At 39.6% G+C, this 26,185-nt stretch overlaps 1 protein-coding gene and 1 long non-coding RNA gene across 4 annotated transcripts in view; both read right to left on the bottom strand.

Moving 5' to 3' along the window:
* Positions 1–20,894, bottom strand: part of LOC124262348 — a 57,470-nt gene extending 36,576 nt beyond the window's left edge. The window contains exon 1 of one of the 3 annotated variants that reach the window (XM_046696839.1): positions 20,426–20,894. In XM_046696839.1, coding sequence (XP_046552795.1) covers positions 20,426–20,480 — 55 coding nt within the window. In that variant the 5' untranslated portion in view covers positions 20,481–20,894. The remainder of the gene's footprint in view (positions 1–20,425) is intronic. The other 2 variants (XM_046696838.1, XM_046696837.1) reach the window with 2 other exon arrangements.
* On the bottom strand, positions 1,589–5,596 carry LOC124262350. Its single transcript, XR_006894563.1, has 3 exons — positions 5,485–5,596; positions 5,171–5,175; positions 1,589–1,601 (listed from the first exon to the last, which is right to left on the bottom strand). It is a non-coding gene; the product is annotated as an uncharacterized LOC124262350 (long non-coding RNA).
* Positions 20,895–26,185: the final 5,291 nt, after the last annotated feature.

Here is a 26,185-nt window from a genome sequence, read left to right as displayed (position 1 = left end):
TTGGTGAAATATACTGGTCCACTGATCAGTGTGGGCATATATATTTAGATTTATTTAAACGTAAACCAAAATAGTAGGACTTCTTGGTTACCTGTTGAAATACTAAGACATTACTTTCAACTTATTTGTATCACTGTGCTCGAGAAAAAGCATCCAAGGATAAACTGGAATTCTCGTGTCTGTCTGAATGGAAATGCAGCTCTACTGGCCGTCAGGAATGAAATGTAATGATACTGATATAGATCCGGTTACATTGATGCACGGTTTGAAATCAGCAACCTGTTGGTTTTTCAGGTTATAAGCCACTCTGTACATGGCAATGGCTTTTCATGGCATTGTAGCATAACATTATGACAGTACAAAGTATGTCTGTATATTTACATAGCATATGTGCACATTCACATACAAATCCACATTCACATGTATGCATGTTTACACGAAATGCAAGCACATTCACATGAATTATACGCACATTCACAAGAAACTTATGTACAGTCAAATTGAATATTGCACATTCAAATGAGTGAGTTTAGTTTTACGCCGCACTCAGCAATATTCCAGCTATATGGTGGCGGTCTGTAAATAATCGAGTCTAGTCCAGACAATCCAGTGATCAACAGCAGGAGTATCGATCTGCGCAAGTGGGAACCGATGAAATGTGTCAACCAAGTCAGCGAGCCTGACAACCCGATCCCGTTAGTCGCCTCTTACGACAAGCATGGGTTACTGAAGATCAATATTCTAACCCAGATCTTCACGGGTGCACATTCATATGACATGCATATACATGCACATAAGAGGTATTCACATTCACAAAAAATGCACGCATATTCAAAAGGATTGTATGCACATTCACACAAAATGCATGCATATCCACTTGAAATGTATCAATATTCACATGAAAAGTATGCATATTCATATAAGAATGCATTCACATTCACACGAAGTTTGTGCCAATGTTGGGTATCGAACCCGGGTGGCTAACGAACACCTTAACCACTAAGCTACCCCACCGCCCCCATATTTATATGAATCTCGATTGTATAATTCCGACATAAAACCTCCTCACACTCATAATACGTGTCCGTACAATCACGTACCATGGTCATCTATGTACAGTCGGGCTACTCTTCGAACATTCTTACAATATATCTGTACATTAATATATAACGTATGAATGTTCATATTAATTCACATAAATTATGCGTACATTCACATTACACAACCGTTGATTCAGATCTTATTCAGAATTAATAGTCCTCACTTTAATAATTGTGAATTGATAATGCGCCTTTTCTATGTACAAGGCACATGCCCTAAGCGCTAACACACTTTCTGATTATCATTACTCCGGGTAACCCAAGCTGCCTGTGAGGCACTGGAAGGTTTATAGTCACATGGCTTATCCCACCGGGTACCCATTTTCTGCTGGGTGAACAGAGGCAAGTTTGAACAAACTCAGTTGCCTAAGGTGAGACCACATGTACCACATGTGCTTCGTTATCGGGCAGGACTGATGTCCTAGAAACTCTCAGGAGTCAAGCTGCTAAACACGGTCACCCATTCAAGGACACTCCGCGCGCAACGGTACTTGATTTCAACTGATTTGTGAACTGAGCTCTACGCACAGGACCACACACCACCACAACAATATGGCTTCAAATCCATGGGCCCGTTGCATGAAGCGGTCCTAGCGCTACGGATAAATCCTATCCTTTAACATGGACATACGACCGTGCAGCTATTACCACTTCGTGAAACTGATCCCTGATTACAGATTAATAAAAGAACAGAAGGATTATGCGAAATGGAATGGGATCCGGTTTTTGGGGCGTGTTCCGTGTAAACATAACATTTCCCATAACCAACACAAATCGTTTTCATGTTGCACGTATTTCACCAACCGAATGCCATAAACATCTCGCAACATATGAAATACGCCCTCAAGCTATGAATAGCGAGGTTGAAGAAATCGATTTTCCTTTGTCTTGCATCTGTACATAAGCGGCACACCTGTTGCTGATCTCACGAGTATTGATAAATATGTTGGTCGATATATCCCCATGTGTACACACATTCATATCCTGGCCATTGTCAATGCTCAAAACCATCTATCAACAGGTATCGATTTTAATCGTAGTGGGTTAATGGGCAAACAGAATGACCTATCTAAATAACATCATTACATGTGATTGTGGAGAGGAGAAAATATCAGGCTTCTATAATTTTAAGTGTGAATCGTGTCACCCTTTATGGAAGATAAATACATATGTCAAAGATAGAATATCTGGTTCTAGCCAAAGATAAAATATCTGGCTGAATCCAAAGATAAAATATATGTCTCTATTCTTTTAAGTGTGACTCGTGTCACCTTTTATGGAAGATAAATACATGTGTTAAAGATAACATATTTGGTTGTACCAAAGACAAAATATCTGACTCTAGCCAAATATAAAATATCTGGCTGTTGCCAAAGATTCAATATCTAGTTCCAGCCAAATACAAAATATCTGGTTCAAGCCAAAGATAAAATATCTTCTTCAAGCTAAAGATAACATATCTGGTTCCAGACAACGATAAAATATTTAGTTCAAACCAAATATACAATATCAGATTGTAGCAAAAGATAAAATATTTGGTTCCTGACAACGATAAAATATCTGGTTCAAGCCAAAGATACATTGTCTAGTTGTAGCCTAAGATAAAATATCTCGTTCCAGCCAACGATAAAGTATATGGTTCCAGCCAAATATACAATATCTAGTTGTGGCCAAAGATAAAATATCTGGTTCTGTGGTTTGTATGAATCGTATCATCTTTTATGTCGTCACCGAGTGTTAAAAACGTGTGCCAAGGACGAGAGGTCTTGTCATATATTGATAATTATAAATTTGATTGTGTCTAATGTCGTCACATATTATCAGGAATAATTACATATGCCTGCTATGAAACATATGGGTCCATTTTCATGGTTATGAATCGTTTTACTTGCATGTTCGATAAGCATATGTGTCATGAATAAAATATCAGCTTATATAGATTTAATTATAAGTCAGATCACACTTCACATCCTTTGACAATATGTCCGATAAACACATGGACCAATGATAACATTTTTTATATTTTGAACTATATTACCTTGTTTGAACAGGGTCACACGGTTCAAAACCTCAACAAAGCTTTGAGATGTTATTTCTTGTTTTCCACATTAGACAAACTTTAACAAAATACCCGATGTACGCTTTGTTTTTCTTTTTCTGACGAATACTTGACTTTCCTTTCCATGTATTTGGGACTCAAATTTATATGTGCCACTCATACCATAGCTGGCATCACAATCGACTGTGTTCAGCAGATATTTCTTACAACAATCGTTTCTTTCAAAACAGATTTCTCTGATACACAGGAGGCTGGGGCATTGTAGTCATACTATTGTGGAACAGTTCTGGATTTCATCTTCTTTTATTCTTTGATACAACGTTTCGGGCCCTGTTCCGGCCACATCAGCAGGTAAAACTAATAAACAGATAACTGTGCCCATGACGTCACAATGATATGACGACGCGATACATGTTCACGTCATAATGGATACATCTAACAGGGCTAGTGAAAATACATAGAGGAGTGCCCATGTCATACCATGTTTACGACACGTGTGCCTAAATGTTGGTATTTCCCGAGCGAGAGCGATGGATATACCGATATTTGGGCACGAGTGTCGTAAACATAATATGATATGGGCACGAATATAACATTCTGTTTAATACCGAAGTCGTCAAATTGAGGCAAGTAAACCCAAATCTACTTTCAAATATAGGCTGGTTACCCGCCTTCGTTGCATGTAGAGCGCAACGCCACAGAAGAAACGTGACGTCATAGCATTGCTCATGACGTCACGTCACCATGACAAATTAAAATGATATTTTGCCCGAGGGCATCGTATGAAATATATGAACCCTGATATTTTCGCCCTCGTAGGTAATAAATGTTATTATGAATATATAAAATATTGTTTACTGCAAAATTATTGCATTAATTTAGAAATGTACAGATACTTATTATACAAAGTATTTGATTAATTTAGAAATGTACAGATACTTATTATACAAAAGTATTTGATTAATTTAGAAATGTACAGATACTTATATATACATGTATAGAATGTAAATTAATTACAGTGTATACATATAAATTATGGTTTATACGTCTTTGGTACAGTGTTTTTATGAAACCGGAGGTAGGATATTGTCTATTGTTTTATGAATCATGCATTCGAGGAGGTAAACATGAAATCCAGAAATCAATTTATGTTCATCAAATAGCATCTTCTAAAATGTCAATCAAGCACATATTACTGTCATAGGTAATTTAGACGAACATGGCGAAACATTTTATGTCAAGGACTTCGATAAACTCAGCTTAAATATTTGCATGACTGAACAACCTTTCACAATCTCATCAGTTGTATCACCTGCGATATCTATTCTGAAATATTGATTTTGTGAGTAAACGATTTTAAAGAAAGAAAAAAGTTATGAATATGTTATGAACTCCGTGCAGATGTTAAACAAAGGTTTTCGAAGAACGTGTTCAAGAGTGTATAATAGAGATTGTCATTACAGTTAAAACTGATCATGTCTCAGAAGAAAAACAAGAAGTCTGTATTCGACACGACTTTGTTTTGATAGATAAATTTATTCTGTGATATAATTTTGGCACAGTGAGACGAGGTCTATTGGCACAGTGAGACGAGGTCTATTGGCACAGTGAGAAGAGTTCTTGTTGGCACAGTGAGACGAGGTCTGTTGGCACAGTGAGACGAGGTCTATTGACGAGGTCTATTGCATTTTTGAGGACATGCCACACTCTCTCTCTTGAGAGAGAGAGAGAGAGAGAGAGAGAGAGAGAGAGAGAGAGAGAGAGAATGAGAGAATGAGTTTGCTTCGCCGACGCTTTGAGAGAGAATGAGTTGCTTCAACGATCTTTGTGAGAGAGAGAGTGAGGGTGAGGAGTGAGAGAGAGTTTGCTTCAACGAGAGAGAATGACACCTGACATCCACAAACACAGCTGTCACTGCCTGGGAAGTAACAGCTCTAATCAATCATGGTTCAAGTATGATTTCCGCTGACCAATCAAGTGAACATAGAAGGTTCCCCTGACAACAATAAACAACACCTGTGCTACAGGTACACAATCCCTGTCCAAATTCATAAGTTACTGACATGGTACTAACAACTCTTGAAGTGAGTGTGTCTAGTTTTGCGTCGCTTTAAGCAACATGATCGCGGGGGACACCCGGAATTGGCTTCACACACTATACCCAAGTGGTGAATCGAAACCGGGTCTTCGGCGTGACGAGCAAACGCTTCTACAACTAGGCAACCCCACCTCCAACAAATCTTGAAACACAATCAGAGGTGCCTGACGATTATAGGCTGTATTCACCCCAGCGGGACGTCACTTTCCGCAGAGGACTGCGGCAACATGAAAGTGGTGGCGCGTGTTCCTGTGCTCAAAGCTCAGGTCACAAATCGGTGAAGTTAAGCAGCGTCGAGCTCGGAGAGTCCTTGGATGGGTGACCGTGTTTGGCAGCTTGACTCCTGAGAGTTTTCTAGGACTTCAGTCCTGCCCCACAACGAAGCACAAGTGACACATGTGGTCTCACCTTAGGCAAGTGAGTTTGTTCAAAATTGTCTCTGTTCACCCAGCAGGAAAATGGATACCCGATGGAAAAAAGTCTTATGACTATAACCATCCAGCGCCTAACAGGCAGCTTGGGTTATCTGGGGTAATAATGTGCTGTGCCTTGATTGTTAGCGCTATGAGCATACCTAGTGATGAGTTTGGCACTATATAAATGGACACATTATTATTATTATTATTATTATCCGGGCGAATAGCTCATGTATTTGTGAAAATAAGGAAACCGCTTCACTGGTAAGAGCTCCTACCACCTATTAGCGTCAGTAGCATATGCCACAAGATCATTAATAGTCGCCCAATTTTGTTCCGACCAATTGTCTGGAGTTTACAGAAACATTTACAAATTACCCTTACCCTTTGCCGGTGTTGGATGTAATGCGTGGTTAACTATTCACAAGCTAGCTAAACCTGCTGATATTCACAATGGCAATGTGTGACTCAGAAATAAGCTGGTTTGTTTCCATTAGCGATTTGCCATTTAAAGACTTTCCACTTTCGTGGTACTTTGACCTTTCCTTCAATACATATGTGGAGACTTGATTTCATTGTTTACCAATTACGTCTTGCTCTCGTGAAGTTAATCCGTTTAGGACCCACTTTGAATGGATGTATGTGTTATCTATACATTCACGTCGTTCCCGTGGAGGCTTACTTACATGTTATGAAGTGGTTCTCGGGGGACACTTAAAATGACCGACTTAGTATCAAGACGTTAGATGAGAAAAGAACGGCAGGTCACATTTCAGTGGTATGAGGTATGGTTGAAAGGTACTGAGTCTGACTATGAGGGACTGCCCCGAATGGACTTGTTGCTGATCATTTTTCAGCATAATCCCCTGTGAGGTCCACCAAAGATCCTGATGTGCCTGGACGAAAATGATGTAGTAGCCATCCTTTCTATTGGTTTAAAGGTCTCTCTCGAAACAGTAAAGGTACTCCTTTTTGGTTAAATCGTTCGCTCGTCACGCCGAAGACCCAAGTTCGATTCCACACATGGGTAAAATGTGTGAAGCCCTTTTCTAGTTTTCCCCACCGTGATATTCACTGGAAAAAAAGTCCATGTTTACAAGACGTTTCCAATTTTGGAAAGATGATGTTTCCAAAGATTTACAATTTTGGAAATGTCCACAAGGGGAGATAACTGGTGGGTGATGGTAAATCATTGTTATTTGCACGCCCCGGGACCTAATCCCTTGTTGATTGATGAGTGAGTCACGGCAGTTAATAGTCACCAATTAACAAGGCCTACTGTCTTGTTAATTAACAAGTTTTTATGCCTCTTAAAAAAGCCTCTGGAAGTAAGTTAAATCTTTGACGGGCATTAAGAAGTGGAATGCATTACTGTGACCTGATTTTCACCTGATGAAGGAGCAAGCATATGCTCCGAAACTTCGTGTTATTCACAATAAAGAAGTTGACATCCATAAATCTTGCTTATCTTATTAAAAAGGTAAGTTATTAAAATCTGCTGAGCTGTAGGCTTGTTAATCATGTCGCGGTGTGATTATCGCTCTAACACACCTGAGAGATTCGTCAACAGTGTGGTATGCACAGGCGGTGAAACTTGTATTGTATTACATTGGGTTGGTTGCATATTGTTTTGTGTTATGCTGTCAGTTTGTATGTATGTGTGAATGAGGAACCTCACATATTATGACATTGAAAACAGACTAAACTTAACATTTATTCCATGGTCAATATCGCAATGTTAGTGATATGGTAGTATACGCAAGTTTGTTTCACAGTTTTGATAATACCTTCTTTTATGCAGATAAAATTATTAAAAATGAACGAATAATGCCATGCTTCTCTCAGAGTAAGGGAAGATAATTCATATACTGATTCTAATCAAATTAGATATTTCTTTATCGTCCGAACAGAATTCACAAATTACGGATGTTTTGTGTGGGTGTGGGTGTGTGCATGCACGCGTGTATAACATCTAACTATATTGGTTGGAAGACTTGAGGAACAAAAATACTTTCACTCTTCAAAAGGAACTGGAACAGTAACATTTTTCATGTTTTCATATGAGCTTCAAAACATTGAATGAAATACATGCTGTATGATGAAATGGATCAGAGAACATTATCATGGCATAAATGACGTGTGAATGACACATGTAATGGTCAAAAATATATAATCACTATGTTAGTTAACTCATGACCAGACACGTCAAACTGGTACCGATAGATGTATATCTAATACGTAAAAATTCAGTATTTCTTAGTACTTGAAATAGAAAACACAAATTTAGAATGAGATATTTTAATCTGAGATCAATCTGTTAGGTAGCAGTTTACTAAAGTAGAGCTTAAATCAACTTCAAAAGATTGGTCATTCGCAAAGTGAAGCAGATCTCACTTATACTGCAGTAAACAGTATGGGGATACACAACGACACATACCACTTACGTGATAACAACTCCCTGTTTATTGCATAGAGAGGCATTTCGATGTACAACGTTCAGGATAAACAAGCTGATTGAATGTTGATTGATTCCATCACTTGGACAATGGAGTGGATTTCGACTTGTTGATCTTACTCTCCTGTTGGCCCCAACGACGTGCTACTTGCTGAATTACCTGTTGTTAATTTGCTGCTTGTCACTATGCATATATACTTCTATTCACCTGGTTGTAGTAACTTTTATCTTGATAACGGCGTGAGAATATACATGGAAACTCCCCTCTATCGACCTTTGATCCAAACGGATGAGTTAACAGAAATGTTGATGCCCGTCTGTTAGCAAATTAACATTGGATTATAGAGACAACGATACTTAGCATATATACATTGAAATATAAAGCACATAACAAACATAGATGGCGTAGTAAGCCACGAGTGGTAACGGGAGACTATATGGACATATATATTCTAAAATGGCATCGTGTATTTCATATTAATTTGTCATTAATGATCCCACCTTACTGGAGATAGACACCCAGTAGGATCCCTTTAGAAAACTGAAACTTACCAGCTAAGGAAGCAGGCCTTGCCATCTCCCTACAAAAATTCTTATACCATAAATTTTGGAAATATTCACACTTCCAACGACTTCCAATACGTTACGTTTTCATCACAACTGTGAAAATTCATTTCATACATTTCATCATATAGACACAACATGTGTGTGACCCTTGAAAATCTTGGTCTTCAGTAACCCATGCTTGTCGTAACAGACGATTATCAGGATCGGGTGGTCAGGCTCGTTGACCTGATTGACGCATGTCATCGTATCCCAACTCCTCATGATGTTGATCACTGGATTGTCTGGCCCGGCACTTTATTTTTGCAGCTCGCCACCATATAGTGTGGCGCTACGTAACAAACAAACAAACAAACCAAACAAACAAACAAACACAATATTTATGATATGCACAAGCAGTGCTTGATAAACGTTGCATAAACACAGCAACATATTCAATCTAAGCCCCACTAATCCCCGTAATATCCAAACCAGAGTGGACCTAAGAACGAAACCATAGAAAGGGGGTGCATTGTTCACTGGAACAAAAACATCATATCCAAAATTTGCAAGATCATGTTAACGGACATATCATTCTTTTGTAACATAGTATTTCTTTTGGAACTCATTTTCTTTATGTCAAAGAAGGCCTGGAATTGATTGTCAATATGGCCCTTTCTTTCACTTTATGTGCATCATTCACTCGGTTTGTCGATGCATATAATATGCTGCCTGCACCATCTTGCAGCAGATTGCATCTGCATTAGCGTTTCATATTACCCAAAGTATACATAATTTGTCAAAGCCCATAACATATGGATCAACATATCGCTTGACCTGAACTTGTTTTAAGTGCCTGCAATCATGTTTTGTAATATGTTATTGCTGTGTAAATATGTCTCTTAGCCTTATAACGGGGTTTTAATTAAGTAAAGATAATCAGCCAGGTAATTTGATTCATAGTGGAAACATTGTCATGCATAAAGTTGAATAATGGATCTTGACACTCCAATGTACATACCAAGCGTGCAGTAGGCGTGTTTAGATTTGTAGTGTTACATCTACTGTAGTTGGCAGTTGAAGGCAAACCAGAATGTGTAGCCAAATATTTTTAAAACATATGTTTTTCAAGCATTAGTTGTAACGATTGCAGTAGACGTTTAGATACGAAGGATTTCAATGTGATATGTATTTTCAAGCTCAGCTTCAGCGTTTGGAGATTCAAGGGTTGAGGATGAAAAAAGCAGAAAGAGGAACACTTCATACATTGCAGTACTTTGATTACAGGTTGAGAATGATACGGTGAACCATTATGAATTATTCTGAAGAAAGCCATGGGGCGTAACCAAAAGGCTGGAAGATATTGAAAAACACGCGTCATAAATGAGTCTGAATAACTTCCCGTTCTGCACAAGAGAATATTTTTATTACTATCGATTTTAGAATGTATGTATAAATTACAGTGAGTATTAAAACCATATCGAAAATGTTACTTTCGTTTTGGGACTGAGTAAGGGCTTGTAAAGAACGTACGATGACCATCTTGATTAAACTTAAATTATTATAATCACGATATTCTTGGACCGGACAAATGCATATTTAAACTATTGACCTCCACGCTGACCAACGTAACGTGATGACCAGCTGGGGACTGGTAGAATCTAATTAGCTTTAATATTGATGAAGGATTTGTTGCCATTGACATTCTCAAAACCCTGCGGAACGTCATAAGGTTATGTATTCAAGATGCCATGGCGTGTTTAAGCTGGCATTGATCATTTCCCAAGCAAAATTACCCTAATTACGCCCTAATTATTACCCAGCTATCGACGTTATTGAAAGGAAGATGTCATGATACGAGCGCAAATACACGTTCGTGATATTGAACAGTTCTCTACCTTGGGAATCGCATCCATGTTCAAGGCACCGAAATCGATTGTGTTGAAGTGTGAAATAGGTTCCTTATCCCGTGAATTTAATCTCGACCAGACCGAACCAGTGGTAGAAAGTCTTAGGGAAGACGTATAAGTGTCGCATTTTGGTCATCATCTTACAAGCAACACCAACTTACAACAATGTTATACTTATTGAAATAGTCGGAACATATCATGAGATTGGTTCTTCTTTTGGTAGATATCTTATGGTGATGGAAATATTTTTGTGTTTTAATTAATAATTCCAAGGATACATGTTTTGAATGTGTCGCGTTGGCAGTCATGTTATTTCAGTAACAAGCGTGTCTTTTAAAAATAAATCAATTCTAAATTAAATACCAAATGGAATTTAAACCAAATTTGCAACGCGCACTTTATTTATCTCAGTATTGACACAGGTTTCCAGTAACATGGAAGCCTGCTATCTGGACTTAAATAGATCGTTATAGGTTGACACTGACAATAAAACACAGGCTTATTTACGATACTCTGAACAAGTGACTAACGAGGGTTTCTGAAAGCGGCTTGTCGCATATAACGAGGTTATTTATTATATAACGAGTTTCGGTGTGTATGTCTCAATTTAACTGACTGGAAAGGATTGTTAAATGACGTTGCAAGGTGTAGAAGACTATCAAATCCATGAATGCAAGTGTTACTTATTTAAATTTTGCTCACCTGATCTACAAGATAACATAGAGTATTAACTTATACATTTGTGTTTATTTTCAGAATTCTAATGTGCAGTAGGTTTTGGGTTTTAAAAATCATAGGTAATCAAACATATATGTTGTACGGACATGTGTTGTGTCTGGAATTGATGTAAAATTACGCAATATCCAAAGATAATCCGACAAATGCCATTCTATAATTAATAACATTTTGGTCAAACAAAGTGCATTATAGTGAGTGAGTGAATGAGTTTAGTTGTACGCCGCACTCAGCAATATTCCAACTATATGGAGGCGGGCTGTAAATAATCGAGTGTGGACCAGACAATATCCAGTGATCAACAACATGAGCATCGATCTGCGCAACTGGGAGCCGATGACATGTGTCAACCAAGTCAGCGAGGCTGACCACCCGATCCCGTTAGTCGCCTGTCAGGACAAGCATGGGTTACTGAAGATAAATATCCTAACCCGGACCTTCATGGGTATAAAGTACATTGTACAATTCAGACAGTATTATAATCATGTCTTTATTAGCAACGAACAATTATATATGATACACGATGTTTCTGAAAAGGATTCCGTCACAAATATACACTCAAAGGCAAGCCAAGTATTCAATTTTGAGATCTGGCATCATTTTGATACGTCAAATTTGGAAATGTCCTCAACATTTGTATCATCAAACAAGTCATAACTATTCATCTTAGCAATGTTTGATTCATAGATATCTGAAAAACACTCTGTGGTGTGTGGATGCATAAGAAATAAAGCAAAGGTGTTTTGTGTCAGATGTGTCAACGGTAATCCAGTACAAATCACCTAAACATATGGGCTTTTTAAGCAACCATATGATCGTGTTGCAGGTATCACCATGTGGTGCATGTGGGTATTCGGGTTGTTTTATTCATACCGTGCTACAGCTTCACTTATCATTCCCTGCTACACGTTAGTGCATGTCACATCGATATATTGTACATCATGCATGTCATGTTATTACTCATGCATTTTTATTATCATCGACATGGTTGTTTAACGTACTGCATGCTATATGGGAATTCTATTAGGTTTATACGCCAAGCGTGATATAATACATGGCATCTCGGTGTTTGCGTCATATGTGTCATTTCGAACTGTTTAGGCCTATAGATGTCATTTGGGATAGCATATCGTCGTGCATGTTGTGTGGAATCGTTAATACTATGAATGGAATTGTTTAACGCCAAGCATGCCAAGTGGGATTGTTTAACACCATGCTTGCCAAGTGGGATTAATGTCATGCTTGCCAAGTGGGATTGTTTAACGTCATGCTTTGCCAGGAGGGGTTGTTTAACGTCATGCATGCTTGGTGGGATTGTTTAACGTCAAGAATGTGGCATAATGGTTAACGTCAAGTATTACAAGTGGGATTGTTTAACGTCATGCTTGCCAAGTGGGATTGTTTAACACCATGCTTGCCAAGTGGAATTGTTTAACGTCAAACACGTTATGTAGGATTACTTAGCCCCAATCATGCCATGACGCATCGTTAAACGCCAAGCATGCTATCGCGGATTGATCAACGTCAAGCACGTTATGTCAGTTTGTTTAAAGAACGTCAAGCATGTTATACTGGATTATTATAATACATCAGTTTGCGTAACTTCACATGTATGCCGTCAAGGCATTTGGTGTTGTTTTATCTGTTATTTGGGATTGTTTAACGCCATATACGCTTTATCAGTTGACTGTAAGCATCCAATGTCAGGTTGATTAACGCTGTTGATGCCATCTCAAACTGTCTTTCGTCAAACATGCTACATCCATGTCAGCGGAAAAGTTGCACATACAATCGGCAACATCACACACATGTAATAAGGAAGAATTCAGATGTAAAGTGATTGAGTGAATTTAGTTTTACGCCGCACACAGCAATATGCCAGATATATGGCGGCGGTCTGTAAATAATCACGTCTGGACCAGACAATCCAGCATCGATCTGCGCAATAGGGAACCGATGACATGTGTCAACCAAGTCAGCGAACCAGATGTAAAGGGAACAGGCATGCATTTAAACAGACAAATCATGGAGGACTATACAATACATGTTGAAAGTTCATAATCATGTGTAGAAGCACGTTCCTGTCAATGTCACATGAACATTCACTTGTAGTGGAAGCAGCATATTCCTTTGGTGAGTGAGTGTGGTTTTACGACGCTTTTAGCAATATTCCAGCAACATCACGGCGGGGACACCAGAAATGGGCTTCACACGTTGTACCCATGTTGGGAATCGAACCCGGGCCTTCAGCGTGACGAGCGAACGCTTTAACCACTAGACTACCCTATTGCCCCTCATATTCCAGGACCTACTCTCGCAAATCATTGCAAAGATACATCGAGGATATTGGGAATGCTGTGTATTTCTTGCCAGAAAGATTACAGCTTGTGACGATATGGGAAAGAAAGACAGTGTGTACGAAGTTTATGCGTGGCAAAGGCAACAGAATGATAGCGACAGAAAATCAACGCTAACAAAGATGAAGACTAGTTGCACATCGATGTTATGTTTTATCATCGATCGATACTGTGTTCATCCTGGCGGTGAATATGTACGGGGCTTAGACAATTCAATTTGGCCGCGTAGATGTCAAATTAGAGGAGCTTTGTTAAATCTGACACGACCAGACACGGATAAAGACATGTCCTGTTGTATTTTTGACCGTGCGGTGCATTGCATGGACGAAACGTCATGTAGAAGATCGCAGTGTCATATTGTGAAACTCATTGTAAACTCCTCCTTCCAGACACACAGTAAAACACTGTAGACATCTAGGTCGACCTACAACACGTGTAGCAGTATTGTGATTTCATGAACTGGTTCATTAGCTAGCTATTTCACAAAACATACACCCCGTAGGTGGTTACTTTGGTTGCTCCGATCTATGATATGATCTCATTATACACTGTGTCTTGGTTTCACAATCTTATAATTCTGGCATTTTCACTTTGGTATTAAATACAGATGTGCTTCGTAACTGTTTATTTCATGATTGTGTCCTTTGATAACTTTTAGAAAATATAAATGCATACATTTTCCACTCATAAGACAAAAAGGTGGCCAAAGTGACTTATCATTTAATTTATAAATCTCTAACTCAAAGAACACACCATTTACTTTCAACTCCTCCTCTGACTGCTTCCCCATATTTTGATCGACAGCATCTTACATATATGATATACGATATACACATACTAGTATATCATTGTGCGTGTATGTCTCAAAATCACCCATGTATCAGTGTGCTTGCTTCTCTCAACGTCTCACAGCCTATGGCCACAGCTAGATGTGCCTGTTTGTCTCAACATCACCCATATATCAATGTGCTTGCTTCTCTCAACGTCTCACAGCCTATGGCCACAGCTAGATGTGCCTGTTTGTCTCAACATCACCCATATATCAGTGTGCTTGCTTCTCTCAACGTGTTACAGCCTATGGTCACAGGTAAATGTGCCTGTTTGTCTCGACATTATGCTTTTATATTGAAGACCCATATAACGGTATGCTTGCTTCTCTCAATGTACACAGCCTATGGCCACAGGTACATATGTGGTTCTTTGCCTGAACATTGCACTTATATATTGAAGACCCATATATCAATGTGCTTGCTTCCCGTATCGTCTTACAGCCTATGGTCACAGGTATATGTGCCTGTTTGTCTTGACATTATGCTTTTATATTGAAGACCCATATATCAGTGTGCTTGCTTCTCACAACGTCTTACAGCCTATGGTCACAGGTATATGTAACGTTTTACGATGCATGGAGAACGCATTATGAATGAGTGTCATTTTCTCAAACCACACATTTTCTCAAATCCTTACAATGTATGCAAGACGCATATAAAACCGCTTGTCCATATCTAAACCCCATACAATGATGCAAGACGCATATAAAACCGCTTGTCCATATCTAAACCCCATACAATATATGCAAGACGCATATAAAACCGCTTGTCCATAGAACGCATATAAACGCATACCGCTTGTCCATATCTAAACCCCATACAATGTATGCAAGACGCATATAAAACCGCTTGTCCATATCTATACCCCATACAATGTATGCAAGACGCATATAAAACCGCTTGTCCATATCTAAACCCCATACAATGTATGCAAGACGCATATAAAACCGCTTGTCCATATCTAAACCCCATACAATGTATGCAAGACGCATATAAAACCGCTTGTACATATCTAAACCCCATACAATGTATGCAGACCATCGCAAACCACATACAATCTGTGCAAACACACATATACATATGAATGTGTGTCCCATTCACAATACATCACGATGTGTGAAAACGCATATATGAATGTGTGTCCTTGTCTCAATCCCTCAAAATGCATGTCAACACATCAGGAAAGTGTGTCCTGTCTAACACCGTATGAGTGTGTGTGTGTGTGTGTGATCATAAAACCTTACAATGCAAGAAATCAATGTGTGGACTTTTGAAACATCTTACAATTTATCTAAAACAAATATCAAAATATATCCACGCTTCAACACCCTATTGTGTATGTAAAACACATATATCAAACATGACTCCTTGTCTAAACATCGTACTCTACATATACTGCACATTTTCAAATCTGCACCTCTGTCTGGTTGCCTGACACACGATAGACAACCGTCCCTCATACATACCCATGCAAGATTCTGCCGTCAAGTCACACATTGCAATGCCGTCGTTCATTCAGATGTTACATAAGCTCAAACTGGCGTGATGTTTCATGTCCACGTGACCACGCGCGTGAAAACGTGAGACTTATGAATATTCTTGCCGCTGAAGCGACAAAAAGAAGCATTCTGTGTCATTAGGCGTTTATGTGTTCGTTTGAAACTTCGAAACATAAAACCGCGAACCGATACACAAGCCAAACAATATTCAGAAAATAGTTTCCGATATTGCAATTCCAGGCCTGCACGAAATGAACTCTTTGAATAAGAATGACTTTTCAATTGCGTGTTATATGCGATTTGTTTGCTCGAACGTGGAACAGGAAAATGAAAATAATTTCGCTTAGGTTTTACACACATTAACATACTTCACTCGGTTTCCTGGATGGAGAATAATGTTTTGAGTGTAGAAGAGATATGTTAGGCGTGTTACATTGCATTAGAACACAATAATGCGCCAAATTGATATGGAGGTAAATGACGCATGCCTTAATTATTTATTAGTTTTTACACTTCCGCACTTTCATGTTGATGACAATTCATATAATATCTCGACTGGAAATAATATGTTAACGTCGATCATTTCAGTAATTTATTCATTTATTTTAATGATAATATAATTCAATACCACATTAGAAACAATTGTATTGCGGAAAAACACAAAACCGTTTCTGACGACGTATATTCTGAACCATATATACTCAACAATAAAGTTACGGACCATCCCGATATTCAATATTTAGGTATAACATGGATCATGATATAAACTATTAAATACTTTAATATTGAAAATTGGGGTGGTCCTTATCTTTTTTTGTTGAGTATATTTAGTTTTCGTAAATCAAAGTCAAAGTCAAAGATATTTATTGTACTTAAGGCCTCCGGTCCATATACAAGTAATACAAGTATATATACAGCACATGTTACAGACATTTCACAAAGGAATTACAGTTCAGATAAGATATTGCTTCTAAGGAAAACAGCATGTTTTACATAAAGCGCAAGATTACGTATTACATTTTCATTTTTGGAGGATAGAATGGAAGCAAAGGCAGATGAAGGATATTTTAACAGGTAATTATTTGGGATATATTTTTTTCTTAAATCAGCATAATGTGGGCATACAAAAGCGAAGTGAATTTCATCTTCTATAGCCGAGTTACATAATGGACATATCCTTAAACGTCTCTCTATTGAAAATCGTCTGCCGTTATTTATTGATAAGTCAGACATTAGTGAAGACATCAGTGAAGACATCAGTGAAGACTGCTCACAAGGCCTTCAACGACTTACTGTCATAACATAATGTGAAGTTTAAGACAACATTAAATGATGTATGTGTTCCTTGTTCAGAGTCACGCTACGCCAGTAAATATATATAACGATCACTTAAGCGACATATGGCAAAATGGTTTCACCTGAATGTCTCATATGACGTAAACGGCCTAGATGATACACTGACACTACAGCTCTGTTCGGAATCCAAGAGAGGATCGAATTACATCTACTAAAATATTGAAAGCAACGATCTACGTGAACTTTTACTTGGTATTGTATTTCAACAGCGTCAAGTCTGATTGTGAGACACTGGCGTTGGAAGGTAATGACAAAAGGAAAAATTCAAGCTGCAAATACTGTTGAATTCGACATGGTAGGCAGGGGGGAATAGGAACATATGACATATCTGTATGTGTGTGTGCGTGCGTGCGTGGATTATATAGTGTTTGTCCACTCAAGTATTAAATTTCATTCCCTGAACGAGTTCGCGTACCCCAGCAATTTCATAACCCTGGTAGTTTCTTAGGTATCTTCCCATTATGACTACTCCCAATATGACTACTTCCATTTTGTCTTCTGTTTTAGCATGCGTCGTAACCTGTTTCACATCGTTAACAATTCTTATATAAGACAGGGCGGTAGGGTAGTCTAGTGGTTAAAGCGTTCGCTCGTCACGCCTAAGACCCGGGTTCGATTCCCAACATGTGTGAAGCCCATTTCTGGTGTCCCCCGCAGTGATATTGCTGGAATATTGCTATAAGCGGCGTAAAACCAAACTCACTCACTCACTCACACATATAAGACAGATGTGCATATAAGGAAACCGTCCATTGGGTAGTAGATGACAGTGGACACGTCCATTCTCAGCATGTAGGTATTACGGGGGCAAAACAGGAGCCGTTGTGGCCTTGTATTTTAATATAAAATGTTTATTACTATTTTATTTATTTCATCGCCACGTATCATTGCATTCACTTTCATGAAATCACACATTCCGTTTAATATTAACATACAAAACATACCATCAAAACCACTTTTTTTACATTATTAATGATATGTGGTGCGTGAAATTACCAAACCTTAATTTATTGTTAAACTTAACCCTCTCTCCGCCAGCCTCTGTATCAAAAGGTTTTATAATTCCATATACGTCCATGAAACTATCTTCTACATGAAAGCTTCATCCTCAAAGATGTAAGTATAATCTAGGATATATGTTTTTGGAATGTAACTCTGACACTCTTCCATATATCTCAGAAGTTTAAGGAAACAATTGTGCTTTATCTTTAATACCAGCACACAGATGTACATTTGTCACTCTGTTTATCAAAAGGTAACGATCTTACGCTCGATTTGGGTTACAAAGTGTCTCATTTTGAGGGTTACGAAACATCTACCACCGCTGGGATACCATGCCATAATGACATGAACACACTCTCACTATCTCATAATTCGTCCACACTTTGAACTCCAGTCCGGGTAACAAAAAGTAACATATTTTATCATTTGATACGACTCGGTGACTGTGAGTGAGTGAATTTAGTTTTACGCCGCACTCAGAAATATTCCAGCCAGATGGCGGTGGTCTGTAAATAATGGAGTCTGGACCAGGCAATCCAGTGATCAACAGCATGAGCATCGATCTACGCAATTGGGATACGATGACATGTGTCAGCCAAGTCAGCGGGCCTGACCACCCGATCCCGTTAGTCGCCTCTTACGACAAGCATGGGTTGCTGAAGATCAATTCTAACCCGGATCTTCACTGGTGGTATGACTCGGAACTCTGGACTCGAAAAACGGAAAGATAATAAGAAGTGCGTATCGTCCAGATTATGTAAGTCAAACTCTGTTGTGTCGAACTTTGATGTTAGGAACGTACAGATGTCTCGAAGTGAAAGCTTGGTACATTCGTATTTTGTACATTTACGCAGTGTGGGGAAGTTTCCTAATTTTGCTGGCCTGTCGGGCTAGCTCTGTTTGAAATTTACTAGCCCTCACTATAATTCACTTGCCCGTCATCTGAATGTAGGAACTATGCAGAAGATTACAAAAAGATGAAATACCATCATTTTTCAGGCATGATTTATCTTGCATGATTTAGAAGTTATAATAACTTAAACAAGTCGGAGAGAGTGATATATTTAAAAAATGACACAATGAGTATTCACTAGCCAGTCGGGCCAGTTACTGCGTAGATTTACTGGCCCGACTGGATTGTTATTAGCCACGGGCTAGCAGGCCAGTGGCTATTTCGCACACTGCATTTACGTATACATTTCTCGGTTGTGTATAACACCGGGTAAATCGAAGTATTAAGGTAGGTCCCTTCAACGTCGACACAACGGTGTTCAACTGCTTATGTATCTTGTTGACCCAGACGATGTTAATTCATAAAGAATAACATACATTTTAAACTGAATGATAGTCCATTCCCGGAGAATGGATCTGTTCTTCGACAGAAACATTATCTTGTAATAATTCATTGTTTAAACGATATACACATGTACTATATATAGACTCTTCAAGACATCTAGTGAAACACACGATATGAGTCATCGGCATATAATATTTTAGCTGATCAAAGCAATTCTGTAAACTATCATACTGTCAATAATTAGTAATGGTTAGAACCGATGCCACACTGTTCCAGACCTAGCTTCAGATACCAGGCTTACATTTTACCATATAAGGTCATGTTTTCATGACAGGTGGTAATATTTTCTCCGAACAGTAGGAATTCTCTGCAATTCTAGTCAACTCCCAGCAGAGAGAAAGAATACTCGTGGTTATTTTCAACTATAACCGACCGTGTAAACAAACGTGTTTTCCCCGGAGGTGACATGCTGAAACCTTGACGATGTTCAGCTGAGAGATCACGCTACGGTGAAAATATATACGTATTTCTGTGTCTTATTCTTCCGTCTGTACAAAAAATTGCACGACCCAGCGGGTGATTGTGTGAGAAAAGCTTACAAGGCGTGGGAAGAGTGAGAGAGATGAACAATTGTCGCGTCCGCGCTGGCTGTGTCAAAGCCACTGCTTGCACAGCCGATCATTGTGCCGTTTCGTTGAGATAATCGATAGCAGTTGAAACAAACATAGCTCTTACGAAGTAGCAAATCGAACACACAAATGAGCTTACCGTACACCATGGAGAGAAGCACCAGCTCCACAAACACAATAGTAACACTCCTCATTTCAGTTGGTTATGGCGCCATCACATCCCGAAAGACTGGGATAATCTTTTCCGGAGAGCAGGCTCCCATCAATAGGTATCTATAGTCCATATATGAGCAGAACAGCGCGCTCCAACTGTCGTCTGCCGCTGCACGCGCCACGAGAACGAGTGTCGTCTGGTGCGCTTATCGCTTGTTACAGGCAATACACAGTGAACATTAAGCGATCGACAAAAATCGAAAATCGCCTATGACCGTTAATACGTTTACGGGCACCGTTCGACCAGTCCGCTTGTCGATGATTTCTAAAGTGGGTTGGGGGTACTTCCTAAATGAACTGGGAAGTACAGAAGATGGAGGGGTGAATCATTATTTGCCAAACACCGGCTTAGTGGCCTCAGACCCTGCAAAGCTTCCCCAAGCTAGGGATGCGAGACTCCTTCTTCCTCTTCATCAATACCTGAAGCACTATTCATTAACCCATCAACGCGTGTTTCAGTTAAAGTTGTAAGGCAGACGAAACCTAAGTAAGTTTGGGAACTGGCACAATCGTTGGTAAATTTGTCAGCAGAAGTGAGATGGTGTTATGAACTTGTAGAGTACTGTTGTCATCCCGTGCAAAATTGCTACTTCAAGTGCAGACGACAAATACTGTTAGAGGAAATGACAGGGTGTAGACGACCGCTAATGCATTGATTATATTGGGATATATTCTGGAAGGAAATACGTCATTGATAAAAGAAAAAAATGCCCAGACCCATCACTATGATCCTGATTCTAATCTTATACTCAAGGAAGATATCGGAGTTTAGAGAGACTGGAGCCAGGATCTGTGACCGTTGATGTTGGGTTTAATGCATTTTGGAAGTGCTCCTCACCAGAAATGTAGCCGTACCGCATACAATCGTCCATTACAGGCGGTGCGAGAGTAGACCTCCTCAGTGTATCTCACATATCCCTTTGCTTCAGACCACACGACTGTCTGCTGTGCATAATAGTTTGCTCTATGTGTTGTAGGGGATCATGTCATACAGTGTTGTAGGGGATCATGTCATACAGTGTTGTAGGGATCATGTCATACAGTGTTGTAGGGATCATGTCACAGTGTTGTAGGGATCATGTCATACAGTGTTGTAGGGGATCATGTCATACAGTGTTGTAGGGGATCATGTCATACAGTGTTGTAGGGATCATGTCATACAGTGTTGTAGGGGATCATGTCATACAGTGTTGTAGGGGATCATGTCATACAGTGTTGTAGGGGATCATGTCATCACAGTGTTGTAGGGATCATGTCATAGTGTTGTAGGGATCATGTCACATAGTGTTGTAGGGATCATGTCATTCAGTGTTGTAGTTGTCATACAAGGGGGGATCATGTCATAGTGTTGTAGGGATCATCATGTGTTGTAGGGATCATGTCATACAGTGTTGTAGGGGGATCATGTCATAGTGTTGTAGGGATCATGTCATACAGTGTTGTAGGGATCATGTCATACAGTGTTGTAGGGGATCATGTCATACAGTGTTGTAGGGGATCATGTCATAGGATCATGTCATACAGTGTTGTAGGGGATCATGTCATATCGTGTTGTAGGGGATCATGTCATTCAGTGTTGTAGGGGATCATGTCATACAGTGTTGTAGGGGATCATGTCATAGTGTTGTAGGGATCATGTCATACAGTGTTGTAGGGGATCATGTCATACAGTGTTGTAGGGATCATGTCATACAGTGTTGTAGGGATCATGTCATAGTGTTGTAGGGATCATGTCATACAGTGTTGTAGGGGATCATGTCATACAGTGTTGTAGGGGATCATGTCATACAGTGTTGTAGGGATCATGTCATACAGTGTTGTAGGGATCATGTCATACAGTGTTGTAGGGATCATGTCATACAGTGTTGTAGGGGATCATGTCATACAGTGTTGTAGGGGATCATGTCATACAGTGTTGTAGGGATCATGTCATAGTGTTGTAGGGGATCATGTCATGCAGTATTGTAGGGGATCATGTCACATCGTGTTGTAGGGGATCATGTCATTCAGCTTTGTTAGGGATCAAGTCATAATGTTGTAGGGGATCATGTGATGCAGTGTTGTAGGGGATCATGTCATACAGTGTTGTAGGGGATCATGTCACACCGTGTTGTAGGGGATCATGTCACACAGTGTTGTAGGGGATCATGTCATACAGTGTTGTAGGGATCATGTCATACAGTGTTGTAGGGGATCATGTCACACAGTGTTGTAGGGGATCATGTCATAGTGTTGTAGGGATCATGTGTTGTAGGGATCATGTCAGTGTTGTAGGGGATCATGTCATACAGTGTTGTAGGGGATCATGTCATACAGTGTTGTAGGGATCATGTCATGCAGTGTTGTAGGGATCATGTCATACAGTGTTGTAGGGGATCATGTCATACAGTGTTGTAGGGATCATGTCATACAGTGTTGTAGGGATCATGTCAGGGATCATGTCATACAGTGTTGTAGGGATCATGTCATACAGTGTTGTAGGGGATCATGTCATACAGTGTTTGTAGGGGATCATGTCATAGTGTTTAGGGGATCATGTCATAGTGTTGTAGGGTGTTGTATCATGTCATACAGTGTTGTAGGGATCATGTCATACAGTGTTGTAGGGATCATGTCATACAGTGTTGTAGGGGATCATGTCATACAGTGTTGTAGGGATCATGTCATACAGTGTTGTAGGGGATCATGTCATGTGTTGTAGGGGATCATGTCATACAGTGTTGTAGGGGATCATGTCATACAGTGTTGTAGGGATCATGTCATACAGTGTTGTAGGGATCATGTCATACAGTGTTGTAGGGGATCATGTCATACAGTGTTGTAGGGGATCATGTCATACAGTGTTGTAGGGATCATCATGTCATACAGTGTTGTGTTGTAGGGATCATGCACAGGGGGATCATGTCATGTCAGTGTTGTAGGGATCATGTCATACAGTGTTGTAGGGGATCATGTCATACAGTGTTGTAGGGATCATGTCATACACAGTGTTGTAGGGATCATGTCATCACAGTGTTGTATGGGTTGTATCATGTCATACAGTGTTGTAGGGATCATGTCATACAGTGTTTGTAGGGATCATGTCATACAGTGTCATTGTTGTAGGGATCATGTCATACAGTGTTGTAGGGATCATGTCATACAGTGTTGTAGGGATCATGTCATACAGTGTTGTAGGGATCATGTCATAGTGTTGTAGGGTCATGTCATACAGTGTTGTAGGGGATCATGTCATACAGTGTTGTAGGGGATCATGTCATACAGTGTTGTAGGGATCATGTCATACAGTGTTGTAGGGGATCATGTCATACAGTGTTGTAGGGGATCATGTCACAGTGTTGTAGGGGATCATTGTAGGGGATCATGTCATACAGTGTTGTAGGGATCATGATCATGTCATACAGTGTTGTAGGGGATCATGTCATACAGTGTTGTAGGGATCATGTCATACAGTGTTGTAGGGATCATGTCATACAGTGTTGTAGGGGATCATGTCATACAGTGTTGTAGGGTCATGTCATAGTGTTGTAGGGTCATGTCATACAGTGTTGTAGGGATCATGTTATACAGTGTTATAGGGATCGTGTCATACCGTGTTGTAGGGAGGGATCATGTCATACAGTGTTGTAGGGGATCATGTCACACAGTCAGCATGTCATGTTGTAGGGACTGCGTCATACAGTGTTGTAGGGATCATGTCATAGTGTTGTAGGGGATCATGTCATACAGTGTTGTAGGGGATCATGTCATAGTGTTGTAGGGGATCATGTCATACAGTGTTGTAGGGGATCATGTCATACAGTGTTGTAGGGATCATGTCATCATGTTGTAGGATCATACAGTGTTGTAGGGGATCATGTCATACAGTGTTGTAGGGATCATGTCATACAGTGTTGTAGGGATCATGCGTCATAGTGTTGTAGGGATCATGTCATACAGTGTTGTAGGGATCATGTTATATTGGATCATGTCATAGTGTTGTAGGGGATCATGTCATACAGTGTTGTAGGGGATCATGTCATACAGTGTTGTAGGGGATCATGTCATACAGTGTTGTAGGGGATCATGTGATACAGTGTTGTAGGGTCATGTCATGGTGTTGTAGGGTCATGTCATACAGTGTTGTAGGGATCATGTTATACAGTGTTATAGGGATCGTGTCATACCGTGTTGTATTGGATCATGTCATACAGTGTTGTAGGGGATCATTTCATAGAGTGTTGCTGGGGATCATGTCATAGAGTGGTGTAGGGGATCATGTCATACAGTGCCACGTGACATCCCTCCGTGTAAATCAACAATGTGCCACATGACATCTCTCCATCTAAATAAAAAATGTGCCACATGAGATTCTTCTATCTAAATCAACAATGTGACACAAGAGATCCTCCATCGAAGTCAACAATGTGCCACATGAGATCCTCCCATCTAAATAAAAGATGTGCCACATGAGATTCTTCTATCTAAATCAACAATGTGACACAAAAGATCCCTCCATCGAAGTAAAAATGTGCCACATGAGATCCTCCCATCTAAATAAAAAATGTGCCACATGAGATTCTTCTATCTAAATCAACAATGTGACACAAGAGATCCCTCCATCTCAATCAACAATGCGACACATGAGATCTCTCCATCTAAATCAACAGTGCGACGTATGAGATCTCTCCATCTACATCAACAATGTGACACATGAGATCACCATATCTCAATCAACAATGTGCCACTTGCGATTCCTTCACCTTATTCCATAATACGCCACATGAGATCCCTTTAAATCAACAATGTGCAACATGAGATTACTCAAGCATTACTGTGCCACATGAGAGATTTACATCTAAGGCAACAATACACTGAGCCATACAATCTCTCAGTCTCAAGCGACAATTGTCTTCATGAGATCACAGAATCTAAAGCAACAGTGTGCTGCACGATATTCCTTCATATCGCGTACCAATTTGCTACATAAGATCCCATCATCTCACGCAACAGCGTTGTACATAGAACCTCCTTCTCGAATATAACTCAGCTACACGAGACCCTTCCCTCCCGCCATATCACGCACAGATGTGCTACTCAATATCCCTTCCCCAGTGATATATATTGACGGTCGGCAGATGTACAAGTGACAGATGGCCAACGACAAATCGAATCAGGAGCATCTTCTGTAAACAAATACCACAGATGGATCGATATTTCTTTCTTGGAAAAGACTCCAGCTGGTGATCACCCAGGCTCACAATGAGCGCTACCCCAACACAGTTAACTCGTAGCAGATCCGACAACACTTGTCAGTCGGAAGAGTTTTCTGAACCGTTGGTAGTATGTCTGTCACCTCTGATGAAATTAGTCAGTCCCAATCAATACGAGGGGATTTCCTATTGATATTTGCACGCTCGGGAAACATTTGCGGAACCGGTTGTGCAAAGCATTATCAAGTTACAGGAAAACACGGAGACTTATTATTTTGTTTCTAGGCACACGAAGCATGATATTTAATAAACTTGAACGTTTATTGACATATCTATTGATCCTGAAGGGACATGAGAGGCAACCGTGATCGGGCCTTCGATGAGGGTTCTATATATAGCGCTTATGAAATGTCTTAATGGAAGCGTCTAAACTACAGAGACTGTTCTTCTAAACACAAATATTTCTTGTCAACATACTGTGATATGTAGGCGAT

This window comes from Haliotis rubra, unplaced genomic scaffold, assembly GCF_003918875.1.
Source record: "Haliotis rubra isolate DU_JTF1 unplaced genomic scaffold, ASM391887v1 Scf831, whole genome shotgun sequence".
Taxonomy (NCBI): Eukaryota; Metazoa; Mollusca; class Gastropoda; order Lepetellida; family Haliotidae; genus Haliotis; species Haliotis rubra.
Note: the sequence above shows the minus strand (reverse complement) of the source record. Positions and strands in the feature narration are given on the sequence as shown.